Source organism: Cryptomeria japonica, chromosome 10 (genome assembly GCF_030272615.1).
Source record: "Cryptomeria japonica chromosome 10, Sugi_1.0, whole genome shotgun sequence".
Lineage (NCBI taxonomy): Eukaryota > Viridiplantae > Streptophyta > Pinopsida > Cupressales > Cupressaceae > Cryptomeria > Cryptomeria japonica.
Genome location: NC_081414.1, coordinates 697,474,790 through 697,495,116, shown reverse-complemented (window position 1 = coordinate 697,495,116; position 20,327 = coordinate 697,474,790). Strand labels below are relative to the sequence as shown.

The 20,327-nt window shown below is 34.1% G+C and overlaps 1 protein-coding gene and 1 pseudogene across 1 annotated transcript; both read right to left on the bottom strand.

Moving 5' to 3' along the window:
• Window positions 1-304: 304 nt before the first annotated feature.
• LOC131066648 (cytochrome P450 CYP72A616) lies at window positions 305-3,999 on the bottom strand. The gene is made up of 5 exons (XM_058001462.2): window positions 3,531-3,999; window positions 3,118-3,341; window positions 1,810-2,051; window positions 1,149-1,542; window positions 305-999 (listed from the first exon to the last, which is right to left on the bottom strand). The coding sequence occupies exons 1-5, from the start codon at window positions 3,799-3,801 to the stop codon at window positions 574-576; spliced, it is 1,557 nt and encodes a 518-aa protein (XP_057857445.1). The 5' UTR covers window positions 3,802-3,999; the 3' UTR covers window positions 305-573.
• Window positions 4,000-7,214: 3,215 nt separating this feature from the next.
• Window positions 7,215-10,634, bottom strand: LOC131066646 (cytochrome P450 734A1-like; annotated as a pseudogene).
• Window positions 10,635-20,327: the final 9,693 nt, after the last annotated feature.

Genomic DNA, 20,327 nt, shown 5'->3' with positions numbered 1-20,327 from the left:
CCCCAAAAAAGGTGAGACCAATAGTTGTGCATAAGCGCCCCCATAATTGTGCAGCTGATGTGGCATCACATGATTGGTTGCTTTTTACAATTAAGGGTACATTTCAGTCAATTATTGTTGCAAGGTGTGCGCCTTTGGTCTCCTTATGCTGTGCAACACAACACTCGACCGCCACCTGTGGATTCTATAAGTCTAGTGGTTGTATCGGGCATTAACAGATCGATCTTTTGGTACAATGGCAACTGTACTTCTAACAATTGTGAGTACTAAAGTCACAACTATTGGTGCAATGTTGTCAAAAAAATTGGACATTAAAGCAACAAGTTTGAGTAGTAAATCAACAACTGCTATCACAACAATTTGAGATAATTTTGTACATTTACTCTGCTTCTATTTTTTCCATAACTCTAATATCAAAATGATTTATAATAGCTTTATTACAAAATATAAATCTTAATCTTCAACATATTCAACATTTACAATATTTGATTGCAGATTTATACAACAGAAAATATATAGTGCTAGTTAAAATTTCAATACAGAGGAATTTCTAGGCAGTACTGTTCTCAGATATTATTCCATGCGGAAGATAACCTGAGCTCCATATTGAGGTTTCAGCGTAGGTAAAAGCACAGGAGCATGAGTATAAGAAGGTGAAGTCGCAAAAGAAAATTTTTGCAGAATCATAGCCAAAACTGATTTTGCTTCCAACGCCGCAAAATTCTGACCCACACATATAGTTGGACCTGCACCAAAGGGCATGAATGCCATTGGATGCTTTGCAGCCTTTGCAATTCCTTCATTGAATCGCCCTGGGTTGAAATCATTGGCATCGTCTCCCCACAAAGCAGGATCATGGTGAATTGCCAGGATGGGAATCTCAAGTCGAGTGCCTGCTGGAATTGAGAGCCTTCCAAGTTTCATTGGCTCACGTGCCATTCGCAACATACGCGTTGCAGGTGGATAAAGTCTTAAGACCTCATTTATGATCATTCCCACCTACAAAACATTCATACAATATTTTATGAGACATTCAAAATACTGCAATTGAATCCGAATCTCAGTCCTGATTTTATTAAAGCCAGCAAATGGCCCTTACCCTAATTTATTATTTTACTAATTTCAAAATGCTTTGTGGTTTCCCTTACAGTTTTGAGGCGACTTAAGCTGTCTGCATCCGGGTAATTGTTTTTTCCACATACTTCCATCACTTCTCTGCGACCTCGCTCTTGCCAATCTTGATGTATGCCCAACAATATTATACTCCATGTCAACAGTACTGATGTAGTTTCATGACCAGCAAAGTAGAAAGTCTTGCATTCATCAATGATTTCCTCTGTACTCAGGCTTCCATTACTTTTTACATTGACTCTCCCCTGCTCCTTGCTCTCAGACATCATCAAACCAAGCAGATCGGCACCATATCCACCTGATTTTTCTGTTATATCAGTCCTTTCCCTGGCATCTATAATTTGTCTTAAGGATCTTCTTATTTCTTTCTCCACAATCCAACGTTGCCTATTCTTCGCAGTAGGAAGAAACCTGATGAAAAGAGTTACTCTCAGACATTATGTATCAATTTAAGAAATCAAAGGAAGTTATAGATCTGAATAAACCCTCTTAAATTACCCAAGAACACTATTAAATGCAAATAAGTCTTTAGAGACAGGCATTTGAGATGGTATGATATACTTGAAAACTCAGTGGAACTCTCAACTGTGAGACAACTTTTGGGAAACCTCTCATTTAAAAAAGAGACACACAATTTAAAGTTGACAATTGTACTCTCAGAAAACTAAAGTTTGTCACCTGAAACCTGGAATATAAACACTGCGAAATGAGTCAACTGCAAGAATCATCTGTTTGGTCTGCATTTCAAAGATATGCTTTCCCTCTGTAAAACTGCTTCCAAATGCTGTGCGGGAAATAACATCTGCCGTGAGGTCGTGGAACTCCTTTTGCACATCAATTTCCGATGCACCTGACAATATCAATTTACTCCATCCATCCAACATATTGGCACCGCTTTTCACAATAGTTGGAATCATCCCCTGCAATTACAGAAATAGTATAACCGAAGTATATAAGTTTCGGATTATCTGATTATAGATATCTTCTAATAAAAATCTGAAAATAAATATCAAAATAGAGAAGTATTTGCAAAATAATATGAATAGATTCTAACAGAGAAGGTTTTTTTTTTTTCAGTCATGTGTCTGAACAGAGTATTAATATTCAAAAGCACCAGCCAAGGCAACTCAATTCAAGAGAGCAAAGTCTCCTATCCAGTAGTAAGTATATTTAATCATAACATTAATTTTTCTACTTTGAATTTTGTTTTTCTCTTCAGGAATCAACTGTGTGGGTTTTTAATTAAAAAACTCACACAGTTGATTCCTGAAACCATGTTGATTGTAGAAATCATATATCTACAAGGTCACTATTGTTAAAAAATTTAAGTAGTCACTCGGTCTCCCATGTATCTCTTTTTGACTGCTGAAAAACACCAGACAGAATCTTCCCTCTGCTAAGATATGACCAGGGTCTTGAACTGACATTAACCCTTCATTAAAGGTATACCAAAACAGGGCAGTGGGGGCATCCTAGAAGCATCACTGGCTTAATTCTTCATCAGAGACGAACAAACTGGATTACAATTTTATTTTATTTAAGATATTCGGCCTTAAGTAACAAGATTGAAGACTGGAAGCTTCTTAAAATCAGCTGGGACGAGAATCAGGGTTCAAACACTCAACAATTCTTGTTATGACGCCCAAATGCAAAATTTTGCAATGGAGCTATATTTTGCAGGGCAATATTTGGTCATGGGATGCTTGGGGATCTACATAACCTGGAGATTAAACCTAATCAGGGGAATCAGTCTGGCTCTCTGCAAATGTTAAAGGTCCAATGCACAGCTCCTACATACTTGAAAAGAGGGCTTTATCCTTCTTGATTGGGTGTCTGCCCAACAATCAACCCTAATGAAATTTTCAGACAATTGATATGCAAAGTAGATCTAGGTTTATTTATCTCTAAGAACTTGACAGATTTCTCTATAAACTGGATCATTTTGGTCCTATTTTAGGATATAAATAGAGACATTCAGTGCCTTACCTTCAAGAGATCCATATGGAAAGCAGGATTGATGATTCTCCTGTGCTGAGCCCATTTCTCACCTTTCAAACCCACAAGTCCCTTTCCCAACAGTTGTCTTCCAAGGGGATTACTGGGAGGCTTTGGATAGTTGCCAAATTTAGTGGACAATATCTCCTTAATAAGCTCGGGGTGGGGAACAATCAATCTGGCATCCGGCCCAAACCAGTAAATAAAATCCTGACCTATACATCACAAATAACAAGTTTAATTAATCAATAGGGTCTTCAGAATCCTGCATCTTATCCTTAATCGGCGACTTTTCTAAGTTCTAACAACACCCCAGCAAAACAATTAATGGTACTAGGCAGAAATTCTAATAATATGCTTAATGAAACACCAGGTACTTTAAAAAATGCAGAATACAAGTGTACCATATTTACTGCTGCACTGATGTAAATAGGGAAAAACTCGAGGGAATATGTCATGTGAGAGTCTCATGGGTTTGGACTTCTGCTCATCGGTCATTCTGGATATATCTGTAGAATTCCCATAGAATAGCCTGTATGGAGGGCCACTGATTCCTTGAGCTTCAAAGAACTTTTTCATTTGCAGAGGCTTCCACCATATCGTTGTTGCAATCTTGAGCAGAAACCAAACTAAACCAGCACAAAAGGCCGCCAAACCCCAAAATACCCACTCCATATTCCAGACGTGACCAAAACCCACTAATTATTTGGTTCTGAAAGCTCAGATTGCTGCGACTATGTGTATGCTGCCCAAATGTAGGTTCCTTCTGTTGTTGTTATATTTACATTTACAGAAATAAAACGACATGTTTATTGGCAAATCTTAGATGTGACTTACAAACACAATATCTGCCTCAGACAAGAAAATCAATGAATTTTGTTTCGTGCAATAATAATTCTGTTTAATATATTGTAATAGGTATAGATTATTACAAAGTTCTACTATTTAAAAATAAAATGAGAATAAAGTTTTGATTAATATGTCAATAAGAAATACAAATTATTATTACCTTTTTAACCATGGTTAAAAGCAAATTTTGAGATAGATGTTACACTAATTCTTCCCACAATATGTCTGCATTTATCGCTGGTCAAAGGTGAAAAGTAGCAAACAGATAAGATGGGTAAATGAAAAAAGATCATCTACTTTGACACGACTCCCCAGTACGCTTATAAGAGTTAAAAATATTTTTTTATAAAAAATTGATGGCATTGGAAGTGCCTATTACTCATTTTACAATGACAAGAAGTGGTGCAGTGTTAAGAGTGTGACATGGCTTTCTTTCTTACATTTTTTTTTGTTTTGTTTTGTTTTAATGATGCATTGATCTATTAGAATAAAATAAGGGGATAGATAAACTTGTCACTTATTTACTTTAAATTAATAAATGCTTTGTAATAAATAATTAATTTTGTTTTTGTTTAAATCTAAAACAATATTTAAAACTATCAAACAATTTGTTTCAATAACTATAATTATTATTTTTATTATTATATTGTATTAATACATGAAATAAAATTTAATTTTGAGAATTTATTAGTACTTGTCATAGGCAATACTATTACATTCATTCAATTCCAACTAATCAATTAGTTTGCACCAATCAAATGTGATTATATCTACGCTACGATTGGTTTAAAAATTTGGTGTCTATTTTAAATAATTTTTTATATTTTTTATTATTTATAATATTGTAAATAAAATATTTTTTCTAAATAGATATATAAATTGTAATAAATTTTTTATCTCAAAATATAGATAATATAATTCGATTTAGTTTAAATTAAATTAAATGAAAAATTAAATACATATTTTTATTAAAAAACTCTTAATTATTATATGTATTTTTTATAAATGTATTTTATATATCTTTTTGAAATCATTCAATTTTTAATACTTTTTGAAAATTATAATTTTTTTTTTTAATATATATAAAATAATACAATAACTTTAAATTAAAAATTTCAATATTTTTCATCAAGTTATTCAAAAAATGTCTATTTTCATTTTGATAATTATTAATAGTTATATAATTGAGACCAATTATAATTAACATTACATAAACATGAAAAATAATATAATATTACACTAACAATTAATAATTAAATTTAAAATTAATTTTATTTTTATAATTATAATTATAAAAATATATATATAGATTCATTATAGCTAAGTTATATATGGGCCACAACTTTTCCAATTGGAAATGTCTATTGAAGGTATATTTTATGCCACTTTGCGTCTAATTACCAAAAACAATAAAAATTTGATGTTTCAACAACTCCTACTCTCATAAATAATTTTTTTTTAAATGTAAAAATACCCTTTTATAGATCTATTAATGGATTTTCTAAAATATGATGCAGTAGAGAAAAGAATCTATGTCAAGATGATATAATATTTTTCTAATTTGGATAAATAGTTAAGAAAAAAAGTGGTGGGAATTGAAACGAGTTATATTTTAGCACACACAACTTTTCAACTTTTAAAATAGACAAAGAAATATAAATTTTATTAGTTTACGTCATTTTAAAATTCAAAACATATATTTCACTTTCTATTGATTTAATTTAAAAAGTTGAATCGGCATTGAACATTTCCTTTATAAAAGTGTGACACAACTTTGTACTTTTACTCATAAATAAATTATTTTATTAAAATAAGAGTTATAATTAATATTACATAAATGTATTATACTGATATATTTTAAAATAACAGTGATTCAAAAATATAATAATTAAAATTAGACACATTTTTATTACAATTCAAAAATATAAATAAATTAAAAATTAAAAGAAATATTTTTATTACAATACTATGACAACAATACTCGCCACTATGTGACACTTGTTATAAATAGAAAATCTCGAATTGAATTTAACCATCTCAAATAGAAAACTTTATTTTTAGCGACCACATATAACATCCAAAGATGAGCTCCTAAAATTTAGACAAAATGAGGCATCAATAAATGATAATTTAAGCTATAGGTTTTACCCTTAATTTTATGTAATGACTTTATTGGTCTCCAAAAATATGAAAAATTGAATATAAGTTTGGGTTTAGCTTTGTCATACTCTAGGATCATTTAGATAAACGCTACCTACTCGATATCATAATGAGTGGTTTGAAGGGGACATGTGACCAAATGTAAATGAAATAGTCTCTTAACTTTTGGGCTTCTCAATTTCTAGAGCATCTCATACTTTCTCAAGCTATTATTGATCATTTGATACTAGATGATTGTTTTTTGTTACTCTCTTCCATATCATGATGTTAGGGATTGCATTTTCATATATGATTTGTTAGTTAGTTACATCATGTTGCACTAGGATTTCATCCCACCCATTGATTCCAAAATTTTGTATACCTCACACAAATTTGGGAGCTCTTTGTTACATGAAGAGCATTGAAGAAGCTTCCACTTTGTGGTTGAGCGAAGAAAAGCTTGGACCACATTCTCATCTCACAGTTTGTAGATGGAGAGGAGTTTGAAGTGACTAAAGACTTCTTATTTATATAATATCAATGTACACATTTGTTGATGTAAATTTACCTTATGCTCTTATAATTGTATTATTCCTCTTTATGACATGAATATTATAATAAAAAATTGATGTACATTATTCCTATTTATTATTTATGAAAAAATATTTTATGGTTGTTTACCTCTTTACACCTCGACACAAGATTTGACAACATTACTACATTATTCCATTTATTTGTCTAATATGCTAGTTGATTCACCTTCTCAATGTCATCAATTTGTATAATATAAAAAATTATATTTCTTGTTTACTCTCCTATTTTTCGCATAGCTTTAATATCAAATTGAAAAATACATACAAATATTGTAAAAACTATAATACTTAATAAACATCAAAATTAATTAATTTTATTATTAATATTAATTTGAGATAATGTATGATGCAAATGCTTATAATAACTAACGCAAAACTAGCACAAATCTAACACAAATCTAAATCTATAATGCTTATAATAGCTAACACAAAACTAGCTAAATAATTTATGATAGCTTTATTACAAAATATTAATCTTAATTTCCAACATATTCAACATCTACAATATTTGATGGTGAATTTATACTACAGTAAATATATAATGCTAATAAAAATTTCGATACACTTGAGGAAATTCTAGGTAGTACTATTCACAGTCCATGCGGAAGATAAGCCGAGCTCCATATTGAGGTTTCAGAGTAGGTAAAAGCATAGGAGCATGAGTATAAGATGGTGAAGTCACAAAAGAAAATTTTTGCAGAATCATTCCCAAAACTATTTTTGCTTCCAACAAGGCAAAAGTTTGGGCCACACATATAGTTGGACCTCCACCAAAGGGCATGAATGCCATTGGATGCTTTGCAGCCTTTGCAATTCCTTCACTAAATCGCCCTGGGTTGAAATCTTTGGCATCGTCTCCCCACAAAGCAGGATCATGGTGAATTGCAAGGATCGGAATCATAAGTTGAGTGGCTGCAGGAATTCAGAGCCTCCCAAGTTTCATTGGCTCACGTGCCATTCTCAACATACGCGGTGCAGGTGGATAAAGTCTTAAGACCTCATTTATGATCATTCCCACCTACAAAACGTTCATACAATATTTTATGAGACATTCAAAATACTGCAATTGAATCCGAATCTCAGTCCTGATTTTATTAAAGCCAGCAAATGGCCCTTACCCTAATTTATTATTTTACTAATTTCAAAATGCTTTGTGGTTTCCCTTACAGTTTTGAGGTGACTTAAGCTGTCTGCATCTGGATAATTGTTTTTTCCACATACTTCCATCACTTCTCTGCGACCTCGCTCTTGTCAATCTTGATGTATGCCCAACAATATTATACTCCATGTCAACAGTAATGATGTGGTTTCATGACCAGCAAAGTAGAAAGTCTTGCATTCATCAATGATTTCCTCTGTACTCAGGCTTCCATTACTTGTTACATTGACTCTACCCTGCTCCTTGCTCTCAGACATCATTAACCCAAGCAGATCGGCACCATATCGACCTGATTTTTCTGTTATAGCAGTCCTTTCCCTGCCATCTATAATTTTTCTTAAGGATCTTCTTATTTCTTTCTCCACATTCCAACGTTGCCTGGTGAAAAGAGTTACTCTCAGACATTATGTATCAATTTAAGAAATCAAAAGAAGTTATAGATCTGAATAAACCCTCTTAAATTACCAAGAACACTACCAAATGCACATAACTCTTGAGGGCCAAAGGGATTTGAGATGGTATGATATGGTTGAAAAATCAGTGGAACTCTCAACAGAGACAAATATTGGAAAACCTCTCATTTAAAAAGGAGAGAGACAATTTAAGATTGACAATTTTACATCACAAACTAAAATTTGTGATCACCTGAAACCTGGAATATAAACACTACGACGTGAGTCAACTGCAAGGATCGTCTGTTTGATCTGCATTTCAAAGATATGTTTTCCTTCTGTATAACTGCTTCCAAATGCTGTGCGGGAAATAACATCTGCTGTTAGATCGTGGAACTCCTTTTGCACATCAATTTCCGATGCACCTGACAATATCAATTTACTCCATCCATCCAATATATTGGCAACGCTTTTCACAATTGTTGGAATCATCCCCTGCAATTAAAGAAATAGTATGATTGAAGTATATAAGTTTCTGACATTTTGAATATAGATATCTTCTAATGAAATTCTGAATATAAATATCAAATAGAGATGTATTTGCAAAATAATATGAATAGATTCTAACAGATAAGGCTCTTTTTTGCAGTCATGTTCTGAACAGAGTACTGCTATTCAAAAAGCACCAGCCAAGGCATCTCAATTTAAGAGAGCAAGGTCTCCTATCCAGTAGTAAGAAAATTAAATCATAACATTAATTTTTTTACATTCAATTTTTTTTTCAAGGTCAGTATTGACGTACATAGTTTTAGGAATCAACTGTGTGAGTTAATTGATCTCTGAAGCTATGTACGTCAACATTATGAACTGTAGAAATCATATATTTACAAGGTCAATATTGTTAAAAATTTATAAGTAGTTACTCGATCTCCCATGTATCTCTTTCTGACTGCTTGAAAAACACCACACAGAATGTTCCCTCTGCTAAGATATGACCAGGGTCTTGCACTGGCATTAACCCTTCATTAAAGGTATACCAAAACAGGGCAGTGGGGGCATCCTGGATGTATCACTAGCTTAATTCTTCATCAGAGATGAACAAACTAGATTGCAATTTTATTTTATTTTAAATATTCGGCCTTAAGCAATATGACACTGCACTGAACATCCCTAAGAGTGGGCTACAAGATTGAAGACTAGAAGCTTCTTAAAATCAGCTGGGAAGAGAATCAGGGTTCAAACACTCAAACAATTCTTGTTATAACGCCCAAATGCAAAATTTTGCAATGGTGACATATTCTACAGGGAAATATTTGGTCATGGGATGCTTGGGGATTTACATAGCCTGGAGATTAAACCTAATCAGGGGTCTCACTTTGGCTCTCTGAAAATAGTAAAGGTCCAATGGACAGTTCCTGCATACTTGAAAAGAGGGCTTTATCCTTCTTGATTGGATGTCGGCCCAACAATCAACCCTAATGAAGTTTTCAGACATTTGATATGCAAAGTAAATCTATGTTTATTTATCAGTAGGAACTTGGTAGATTTCTCTGTGAATCGGATCATTTTGGTTCTAATTTAGGATATAAATAGAGACATTGAGTGCCTTACGTTCAATAGATCCATATGGAAAGCAGGATTGATGATTTTCCTGTGCTGAGCCCATTTCTCACCTTTCAACCCCGCAAGTCCCTTTCCCAACTGTTGTCTTGAAAGGGGATTACTCGGAGGCTTTGGATAGTTGCCAAATTTAGTGGACAATATCTCCTTAATAAGCTCGGGGTGGGGAACAACCAATATGGCATTCGGCCCAAACCAGAAAATAAAATCCTGACCTATATATCACATATAACAAGTTTACTTAATCAATAGGGTCTCCAGAATCCTGCATCTTCTCCTTAATCGGCAACTTTTCTAAGTTCCAACAACACCCCAGCAAAACTATCAATGGTACTAGGCAGAAATTCCAATAATATGATTAATGAAACACCAGATACTTTAAAAAATGCAGAATACAAGTGTACCATATTTTCTGCTCCACTGATGTAAATGGGGGAAAACTCGAGGGAATATGTCATGTGAGAGTGCCATGGGTTTGGACTTCTGCTCATCGGTCATTCTGGATATATCTGGTAAATTCCCATAGAATAACCTGTATGGAGGGCCACTGATTCCTTGAGCTTCAAAGGACTTTTTCACTTGTAGAGGCTTCCACCATATCGTTGTTGCAATCTTGAGCAGAAACCAAACTAAACCTGCACAAAAGGCCGCCAAACCCCAAAATACCCACTCCATATTCCAGACGTGGCCAAAACACACTAATTATTTGGTTCTGAAAGCTTCAGATTTGCTGTGACTATGTGTAGGCTCTTTCTGTTCTTGTTATATTTCCATTGGCAGAAATAAAATGACTTCTTTATTAGGATCAGTTTTAGACCACACAGACTAAGCAACATATTAAGTATTTAACACTTTTAAACTTAGAAATACAAGTTTTGTGTGTGATTTAAGTCATTTTATTTATTGACGAATAGCAGATTTGACTTTCAAACACAATGTCTGTCTCACACAGGAAAATTAAAGAATTCTGTTTAATATATTGTAATAAATATAGATTATTACATTGTTCTATTATTTAAAAATCAAATTAGAATAAAGTTTTGATTTGGTTTAGTATTGGGATAAGATATAAATTATTATTATAATGTTTTATTTTTATTTTTTCAAATGATTTGTGTAGTGTATTGTAAGAGTTTTATTATGATGTTCTAGTATTAAATTGATGAGGAATATACATGTTTCTAAATGTTTATTAAGTAGAGAGTTTTAAATATTTTTAAAGTTATAATAATTAATATATTTTCATGTAAGTATTTGTAAGGATCTAGATGGACATTTTCAACATTATATTTGTTTTCTAAGCTCTACGAGATATTCATTTTTTATTAATATTGAAATAGTATTTTGATTCTAAAAAATTTGAATAATTAAATATATTACAACAAAATAAATATTTGAATTAATGCATAATCTTAGGTCTAATACATTAGTTATCTAGTAACTAGTCATATGAAAACAATAAATTTGAATGATGATATGCATTCAATATATACCTATAGATGCCTCATTAAAGCTAGATAAAATTGTTAAAATTTGTCCAGTTATACCAAATTCATGTCTTTTTTGTTATCAAGCATCTCAAGCAATAAACTATAACAAAAACAACACCATGAAAGTATTACAAACATTGAGAAACAAAAAATGGATCAGCATGGAAGGCTTAGCTAAATATATGAAATCCACTAAAAATTTGTTAGATATGAATATGCATTTAAAGTGACTAATTCTATTCTATCAAAGGTGGTGCTTCTAGAGTTCACATGCACTCCCATAGTTTATCATAATAGACCAAGAACCTATCATAAAATATTTTAGCTCATAATAAATTAAATGAGCACTAATATAGTGAAAATCAAGATGGTTGGAGTAAGAGGGATCTAGTGTATACTCTAAATAAGGTATAAAACATTCTACGATCAAATTTTGGTTTCTAGCCAAAGTCAATGTAATTGCACCACATATTTATAGCATGAATATTCTCAATTTTTTTTTTTATAGATGTTTGAATATATAAATGATATCAATGGTCTCTTGATTTGTTGGTGAAGTTGAATGGTTCTTAATGAGCCCAGTAGGGATCTTGAGTCTTGCTGAGTGCATGGTTTCGACATCTTGAAAAGGGATGAGATCGAGATCATGCCTTGGGCAAATTTGACAAAATTGATACCCCTTATTCCTTGGCTCTTAGACGAAGAAGTCTAGCCAAACGGCTCATGCTCCTGTATCTAGTAGGAAAAAGTAATTTGTGGATGACCTCCTTCAAAAAATATATAAATGATAACAAATGAGAAAATGAGACATTACATTAAGCTATTAAGAAGAAAATTCAATGCTTGAAAATGATAGGCCATGTTTGTAATGAAATCTAGAGAAGACAAATAAAAATATAAGCAAGGACATCATTCTTCCTTTTAAATTTGGTATGTCTAGTTGAACACTTAATTTTATGACATAATTCTTTTACACTTGTACTTTGTAAGTAGGAGGTGTAATACCCACATTTATTATTATTTTTAATCTTACCACAACTTTAGTCAGGATGATGAGTGTAGGATCTTGAAGCAAGGATTAAGCCCATGGAAATATAAAATAATGGTAAGGTAAATGTGAATAAACATATGCAATTAAAACAATGATAAGGTTTAAATACGAGTAAATGAAAATAGATAACAGTTAGGAAAGAAGTGAACTTAACACAAAAGTGTATCACATATCACTATGTAGTTTTATTAAGGAATCGTGTAAACAAAATCACAAAATCAAATAGGAATTGACATGGGAATGTAAATTAAATCAGTATAATTATATTGATTAAAAAAGTCATAGAAATAAGAAGTTTATGGAAAGAGAACATATTGATTTCATTTTTTGTTAAATCATAAAGAACATAAAGCTTTTCTATAGATACATGATCATTGGGTTTATTCTAAAGTAATTTTTTTGAAGATCCCCACATTCCTTTTTGAGCCATATGTTCTAAACAATCATTGCAATCAAATTCCATAAGAAAAGAAGTATTTTTTTTAATTCCAAAAGGGGTAAAAATTTATAAAACACAAAAGAGAGCTACAAAGCAAGAAAGGCCATTAGTCCTACAAAGATCAAACAATTTGATATTCTTATCCTCCACAACTAATTTTCACAAACATATGTGGGTTAGTGTAGGACCAAGGGGGGCCAAAAAGTGATGATGTGAAAAAAATAGCCTTCCTCACTCACCTAAAAATGCGAAAATCTGTGTATATGTCTCCTAATGGATGACTAACACCAACCATGCCTACTTGGCTATACCACCTATTGATTCCCATTGAGGGTCTGCATGATTACCCCCGCATATTCACCAATGCTGATAACACTAGCAGTGGCTCCAGCCAAGTACCACCAAGTTTTCGAGTTGGTTATCCTCCAAAACGGGGCCATGTTCCCATTCTGCACTACGCACCTAAACACTTCACACGCATTTTCCCTAAATGTTCTCATCATCTCTTTTAACTCTTCTCTTTCCACACGCTTGTGCTCAGCCTGACTTGTCTCACTAGTCTCTTAATCATTTCCCTCCTCGTTTTCACTCTCCTCCACTTCTTCTTCGGAGTCCGAAGGAAAGAAGTAGCTCGGTTGGAAATAAGTCTTCAGTATGCTAATCCACTCATCTTCTGGCAGAATGAGGATGACATCCACAATGTTGTTACCATTGGCTGGTTTGACAAAATTGCCCAGAATCTCCACTGCTCTCTCCCTGCACTCGATGATGTCCACCAATGGCATGAGCACAGCTTCATAGACCGTGGCATCGCACCAGTGACGCTCAAAATTCAGTGTGATCCCCACAAGTCCTTTGATCGCATTATACACATATTCCTCGGTGACAAATAAACTATGTATCTGCACATCTAATGTTGCCTCACAATTCATGCATCCAACATTACCAAAATAGGCCATGTATATGCCCCAATTCTGCTCCGACTCTCACAAAATGAGGACCCCTTCTAGGCACCTTGCTAACACTACATTCGCCTAACGCCAAGCTCTATAAAAGCTTGCAAACTCTAGAAGATTCTTCAGCCTTATCAAGATTGCACAGTCTGCAAGGAACAACCCTTCCATCACATCTATATCTTCTTTACGCCAGGTCGTCGTCGCCACATCTATCAAGGAATGATCTGTTCTCAGTGCAATTATGTTATCCTCTATCCTTCAACCATAAAAATCATCATCCCACTCCGTCGCGTATATTATATATAATATTATATTATATATTATAATATATATAATATAATACAATACGTATTATATAATATAATAATATATTATATAATATATTATTATATTATATAATATATTATTATATTATATATGTTATTTAAAAATAATTTAAGTATAAAAATCAGATATCCGATTTTTGTGAGACTTTTATATTTCGACAGTGACAACCCGTGAGTCATTTTTAACTCACGGGCCAGATGATTTCATCAAAATCTGATATCCGCTCCATCCAATATCCGGTGTTTTGACAAAAAATTGCTAAAAAATAGATTCAGAGGTAAGAATTTTATCATTTTGAATTATTTTCATTCATTTTTTGTATTTTTTGTTAATGTTTATTTGATTTTTTATTGAAAATATGGTTTTTTTCATGAAAACTAGGTTTTTTTAAGTCAAATACCTAATTGTTTAAATTTTTTAACTAAATTTAATTGTTTACATTCAATTAGGTTAAAAATGGGGGATAACAATGAAAACACTGACCAACCACAACTGCAACAACCAAACCCCCCCTCAATTCAAGATTTGATTGCACAAAATTTTAATGAATTGAGGGGGATTATAGAAGTATATCGTAGGATCCCTCGTCAAAACCCAATGTTTGATCCTCTCACGTCGATCATAAAAAGTATGGAAACCATGATTGAGGAGCACAATGCAACCCTTTTGTGGCGAGATTCTATGAAGGAAAAATATGTAGATGGCTTGTCGTATAAGGATATCAAGGATCTTGAGATATCCAAAGCCGAAATCGCCTCATTGTTTGTCAATCCCCATACTGGTCAGCCCATAGATCCCCAAAAAACAAAACTTTCTATTATATGGTGCACAAATGATGGGATTGTGAAAAACTTTTGGGATCGTTGGTGGATGGTTTTCGACAAACCACCCAACAACAATCTTGATATCCCCTTCTATTTCATAAAAAAATTGTATGCTGAGTTTGTTTTACACAAACATGTGAATTACTTTGACATCCAACCTTTCCAGGGTGTAGATTTAGGTATGCCCCAAAATAGACCTGGGGCAATCAGAGTAGTCCAGGGCCCATATGTCCCCCCTCCTCCTGTTGATCCCCCACCTACAGTTCAACATCTTGATATCATTTGTGAGGTGGCTTCACGGACCATATCGACTATTCACTCTTTGAGTAGCCTTTTGGTTTCTTAGGCTGCGTCAGTAGCTCATCCTACTCTTGATGGTAGTGGTGCATCTAGTGCCGGTGACACATCATCCTCAGCTCCACACATATGCATGCCCCATAGTTGTGTCATGTGTGGGCACGTATGCTTGGGTCCAGTTGGACAGCCCGTTGATCCCCCTGTGGACAGTGCAAATTATGAGGTGAATGATGCACCAGATGTTATTACATAGACTAGAGGATACCCTGGGGAGTCCTCACATGCTAGAGGCGAGGAGGCACCATCATCATACATTGATGATGTAGTGGTAAGATTTGTATTTTCACAGTTCATGTTATATTTTCATTAAATATTTATAAATTAGATAATATTAAGTACTAATTTTTATTTACATGGTCTATTTAATAGTTGATGACCGAGGATGAGTTGAGATAGATTCAGGAGGGCACCTTGTTGACCATTTCATTTGGCCTTGATAGCTTGACACTACATATATTATTGTACCTAGTCATTTGTATTTTATTGTACATACATGCTCATCATTTATATTGGTATTAATTAGATTATGTAGTAACTTGCATCTATATCTTATTTTACTCTTGTAGGGCACAAGCAACACAAGTGCGGGGTAGTGTGATTTAGGATCTGGTAGTGCAGTTGGAGACAAGGGAAAAGTAATTGAATGCAAATATGATTGAATGAACAATTTAAATAACTTATATTGATTATACATGTCTAGACATAGATTGATAGTTTCATATACTTGTTGTGTACATATATAGAGAATTCTTGGCTTCACATCCTTGATGACTACACCCAGTATACCTGAAGAAGAAGAAGAAGAAGAGATGCCTCGAGTAGATGTGTGTTTATTTTATTTTTTGTTTAGTAGATATAGTTTGTTATTATCAGTGACAATTATATGCTAACTTGTATCAATGTCATGTTTCTGAACATATGTAGGTTGTGTGTGAAAATATTTAAAACATACCTCCTCTACCGAAGACATACATCAAGAGTCCTGCAAAGCTGAAGAGAAAACGCGGAGATGAGGTAAACATGAATAGTTCAATTATAGTTCATTTTTATGTTAACTTTTCGAATGTGAATTATATAATATAACTAATATTAATCGTGGTTTGTTTTTCTTGTGCAGGGTCCTTCAGAGCCGAGCAGTGCGACGAAGAGGATCAATTTTGATGATCCATCAGTAGCTTAGGATGTTATAGATAGTTTTGGGATGCTTACATGTCTAGTTGGAATGTATATTTTGTATATGGAAATACATTCACGTATTTAGACATACATTTTGTTTCAGTTGGCATTTATGCCATATTTGTGTATGGACATACATTTGTAATCATTTGACATTTTTATATATACAGAAGTTGATATTCGATCATATAAATTGTTGCTCATCTGTGCGTGGTGTTATCATGGAAATCTTTAATCTTCATTCCAATAATTAACAATGGTTAATAATGGCTATTTAATGAACAATACAATTCATTTCATTTCATCGTAAGTGTTGTTTTTATAATGAACAATATAATTCATTTAATGAACAATACAATACAATTCATTTAATGAACAATACAATTTATGAACAATATAATTCATTTAATCAACAATACAATACAATTCATTCAATGAAAAATACAGTTCATTTAATGAACAATACTTGATACAATTCATTATTACCCTACACATACTCCTATTTTGCCCCTCACTCGATCGAACGCTCGAGGTCATACCCTACCGGTGTCATCCCTTGAGCGCCCTAAGTGCTCAAAATTGTCAAACTTTGATGGGACCTAACTCGGAATCTGTGGCACCTACGAATGATCCATTTGAACCTACGAGGACACAAGAGGGGACCCTACAAAAGGCTATCTCAGTTTTTCAAGTTGCCCTACGGTTTTATTAGGGCAGCAATTTTTCGGTTAGCAAAAAAATCATCAATCTCACTCAATGGAATGTTGTCGCGTGGTTGATTTCTCGTTCTGCTCGTCGCAATGACGAACCGTCAGATTTGACATGTCTAGTTAGGCATTATTACCATGCACATGCTCCTATTTTTCCCCCCACTCGATCGAACGCTTGGGGTCATACCCTACCGGTGTTGTCCCTTGAGTGCCCTAAGTGCTCAAAATTGTCAAACTTTGACGGGCCCTAACTCAGAATCTGTGGCACCTACAAATGATCCGTTTGAATCTACGGGGCCACGAGAGGGGTCCCTACAGAATCCTATCTCAGTTTTTCATGTTTCCCTACAGTTTTAATAGGGCAGCAATTTTTTGGTTGGCAAAAAAATCGTCAGTCTCACTCAATGGAATGTTGTCGCGTGGCTGATTTCTCATTCTGCTCATCGTGATGACGAACCGTCGGATCCAAAATGTCCAATTAGGCATTATTACCCTATGCATGCTCCTATTTTTTCCCCCCACTCGATCGAACGCTCGGGGTCATACCCTACCGGCGTCGTCCCTTGAGTACCCTAAGTGCTCAAAATTATCAAACTTTGACAGGCCCTAACTCAAAATCCGTGGTACCTGCGAACAATTTGTTTGAACCTATGGGGCCACGAGAGGGGTCCCTACAAAAGCCTATCTTGGGTTTTCAATTTTCCCTACGGTTTTATTAGGGCAGCAATTTTTCAGTTGGTGAAAAAATCGTCAGTCTCACTCAATGGAATGTTGTCATGTGGCCGATTTCTCATTCTGCTCATCGTGATGACGAACCGTAAGATCCAACATATCCAGTTAGGTATTATTACCCTATGCATGCTCCTATTTTTCCCCCCCATTTGATCGAATGCTCTGGGTCATACCCTACCGCTGTCGTCCCTTGAGCGCCCTAAGTGTTCAAAATTGTCAAACTTTGATGGGCCCTGACTCGAAATCCGTGGCACCTACAAACGATCCATTTGAACCTATGGGGCCATGAGAGGGGTCCCTACAAAAGCCTATCTCGGTTTTTCAAGTTGCCCTACGGTTTTATTAGGGCAGCAATTTTTTGGTTGGCGAAAAAATCGTCAGCCTCACTCAATGGAATGTTGTTGCATGGCCGATTTCTCATTCTGCTCGTCACGATGATGAACCATCAGATCTGACATGTCCAGTTAGGCATTATTACCCTATGCATGCTCCTATTTTGCCCCCCCATTCGATCGAACGCTCAGGGTCATACCCTACCAACGTCATCCCTTGAGCGCTACAATTATATATAAACAAGCATTACACTGTAGACACATAATGATCATGAATATTTCCATGTATTGTATACACATAATTACCATTACACTTGCATGTGACATCCATGAAGGGATATGCAAACATGATTTTTTTTTCACTATCAATACAACTACACCAATGTACTCATGTACAGATACATGGACATTATCATCAATATAACTAAACCAATTTGCTCATGGATATTGTATATCATCATAACAATATTATATCAATTCACATCCACATACAAATACAACATCCCACTTCATCTGCATCAGACATCCTCATGTCCTAAGAGAAAAGCTTGCATACAACAATGCCTGTATATAAATGAAGACCAAAATAAGTAGCCCTTTTATGCGGAATGAATGTGCTACAAGAAATAAATTATAACACTTAATACAAATTAGTTTGTCAAATTATAAATAGATCATTTCAAACATTTTTAAGATGCACAAGATTGTATAATTATGAAACTTACCAATTTCTCTGCAAAGTATACAAGCATAACTTTGAAGAAAGACGCATGTTGATTAAAGCCCTACTCACTGCATTTCTCTGCATGGTTGAAGACGATGGTAGATATGGTCATTTCTAAATAGCAATACATTCACTTGATTTAATGTTTATGCACACAATTTTGTCTCATTAATGCACAAAAGAATATGTACCATCACCAAGAGAGGGTCTTGTCAACGATGAATGATCTAGCATGAACTTGTATATCATCAAAAATCATAATGTGATGTACTATTGTATATCATCAATAAAGACCTGCATGAGCATAAAGGTTTTGCGATAATTATATCATCAAAAATTGTCAGATAGTGGTCTCTAATAACAAAAATTGTAAAGCTCATCAAATGCATGATAATAAGTCGTGTTGCAAAAATACGTCCCTTCCGACTATATCGTGTACCTACTATGGGCATGCAAAAACCGTGTTGCCAAAAAAAAATGATCATCAATAAACTTGCATTTTCAACACATCCTTAATATACACGTAACAAACTTGATCATTAAGGTTTAATGATCATTGTTTGAAATGAAATGCATGATAAAAAAAATAAGGCACCATTAAAGACCTACTACTCAAGTGTGCCTGAAGGGTCATCTCTTTGTTTAAGAGTATCCAGTATTGCTTCATGATTAGCAGTAGTCACTATCCATAGCTCTTTGGTCTTCGGTTTTGCTTGATGCTTCAACAACTTGACATTTGTAGCTATAATAAGGTGTGAATACATTATAATGGTTTTGTGTCTCTCATAGTCTTCAAATGCAGGTATGCCATTCTTTCTAATCATGTATGTTCGCACCCAAGTTCCCACAACAACAAATGAACCTGTAGGATATGTGAACCCATCATCATCTGTCACTAGTTGTGTTAGCTTTTGTTTTCCCTGTACACATCATGCCAACCAATATTCTGATCTCTCTTCATTCCCTTGCAGTGCAACAACTCAAAAAACGTGTCATGGCTGTACAAGATCTGATAGACAATCATACTCAAGTGAACTTTCCATGTCATTGTTTGACAAGGATATTGTTTGAGATAAAGGAGTTAGATAGTGGGAAACCCATGTATCAACCCGCTCACTTGAATCGCACTGATCCCAATCACACTGAACACAACTCTGACAAAAACAAGCCAATGCTCATGTCCAAATGGTCCATGTACTTGCATCTGAGTTGAGAAATGAATGCATTTTTGAAGAATCTTTAATTGTTTGACAATCCAATCTATCTTCCATTGTTCCCTCCTCAACCAACCAAAAGAATCTGCTCATTGCTAAATCAAGAGTACCTCCATG

Excerpts from the sequence above, each read along its gene's own strand:
- LOC131066648 (XM_058001462.2), bottom strand. The coding sequence starts at position 3,801 with ATGGAGTGGGTATTTTGGGGTTTGGCGGCCTTTTGTGCTGGTTTAGTT. Across the intron at positions 1,543-1,809 it reads GTTTATATTCCAGGTTTCAG|GTTTCTTCCTACTGCGAAGA; the intron begins GTGACAAACTTT and ends TCTTTTCATCAG. Across the intron at positions 1,000-1,148 it reads GCTTAAGTCGCCTCAAAACT|GTGGGAATGATCATAAATGA; the intron begins GTAAGGGAAACC and ends AATGTTTTGTAG.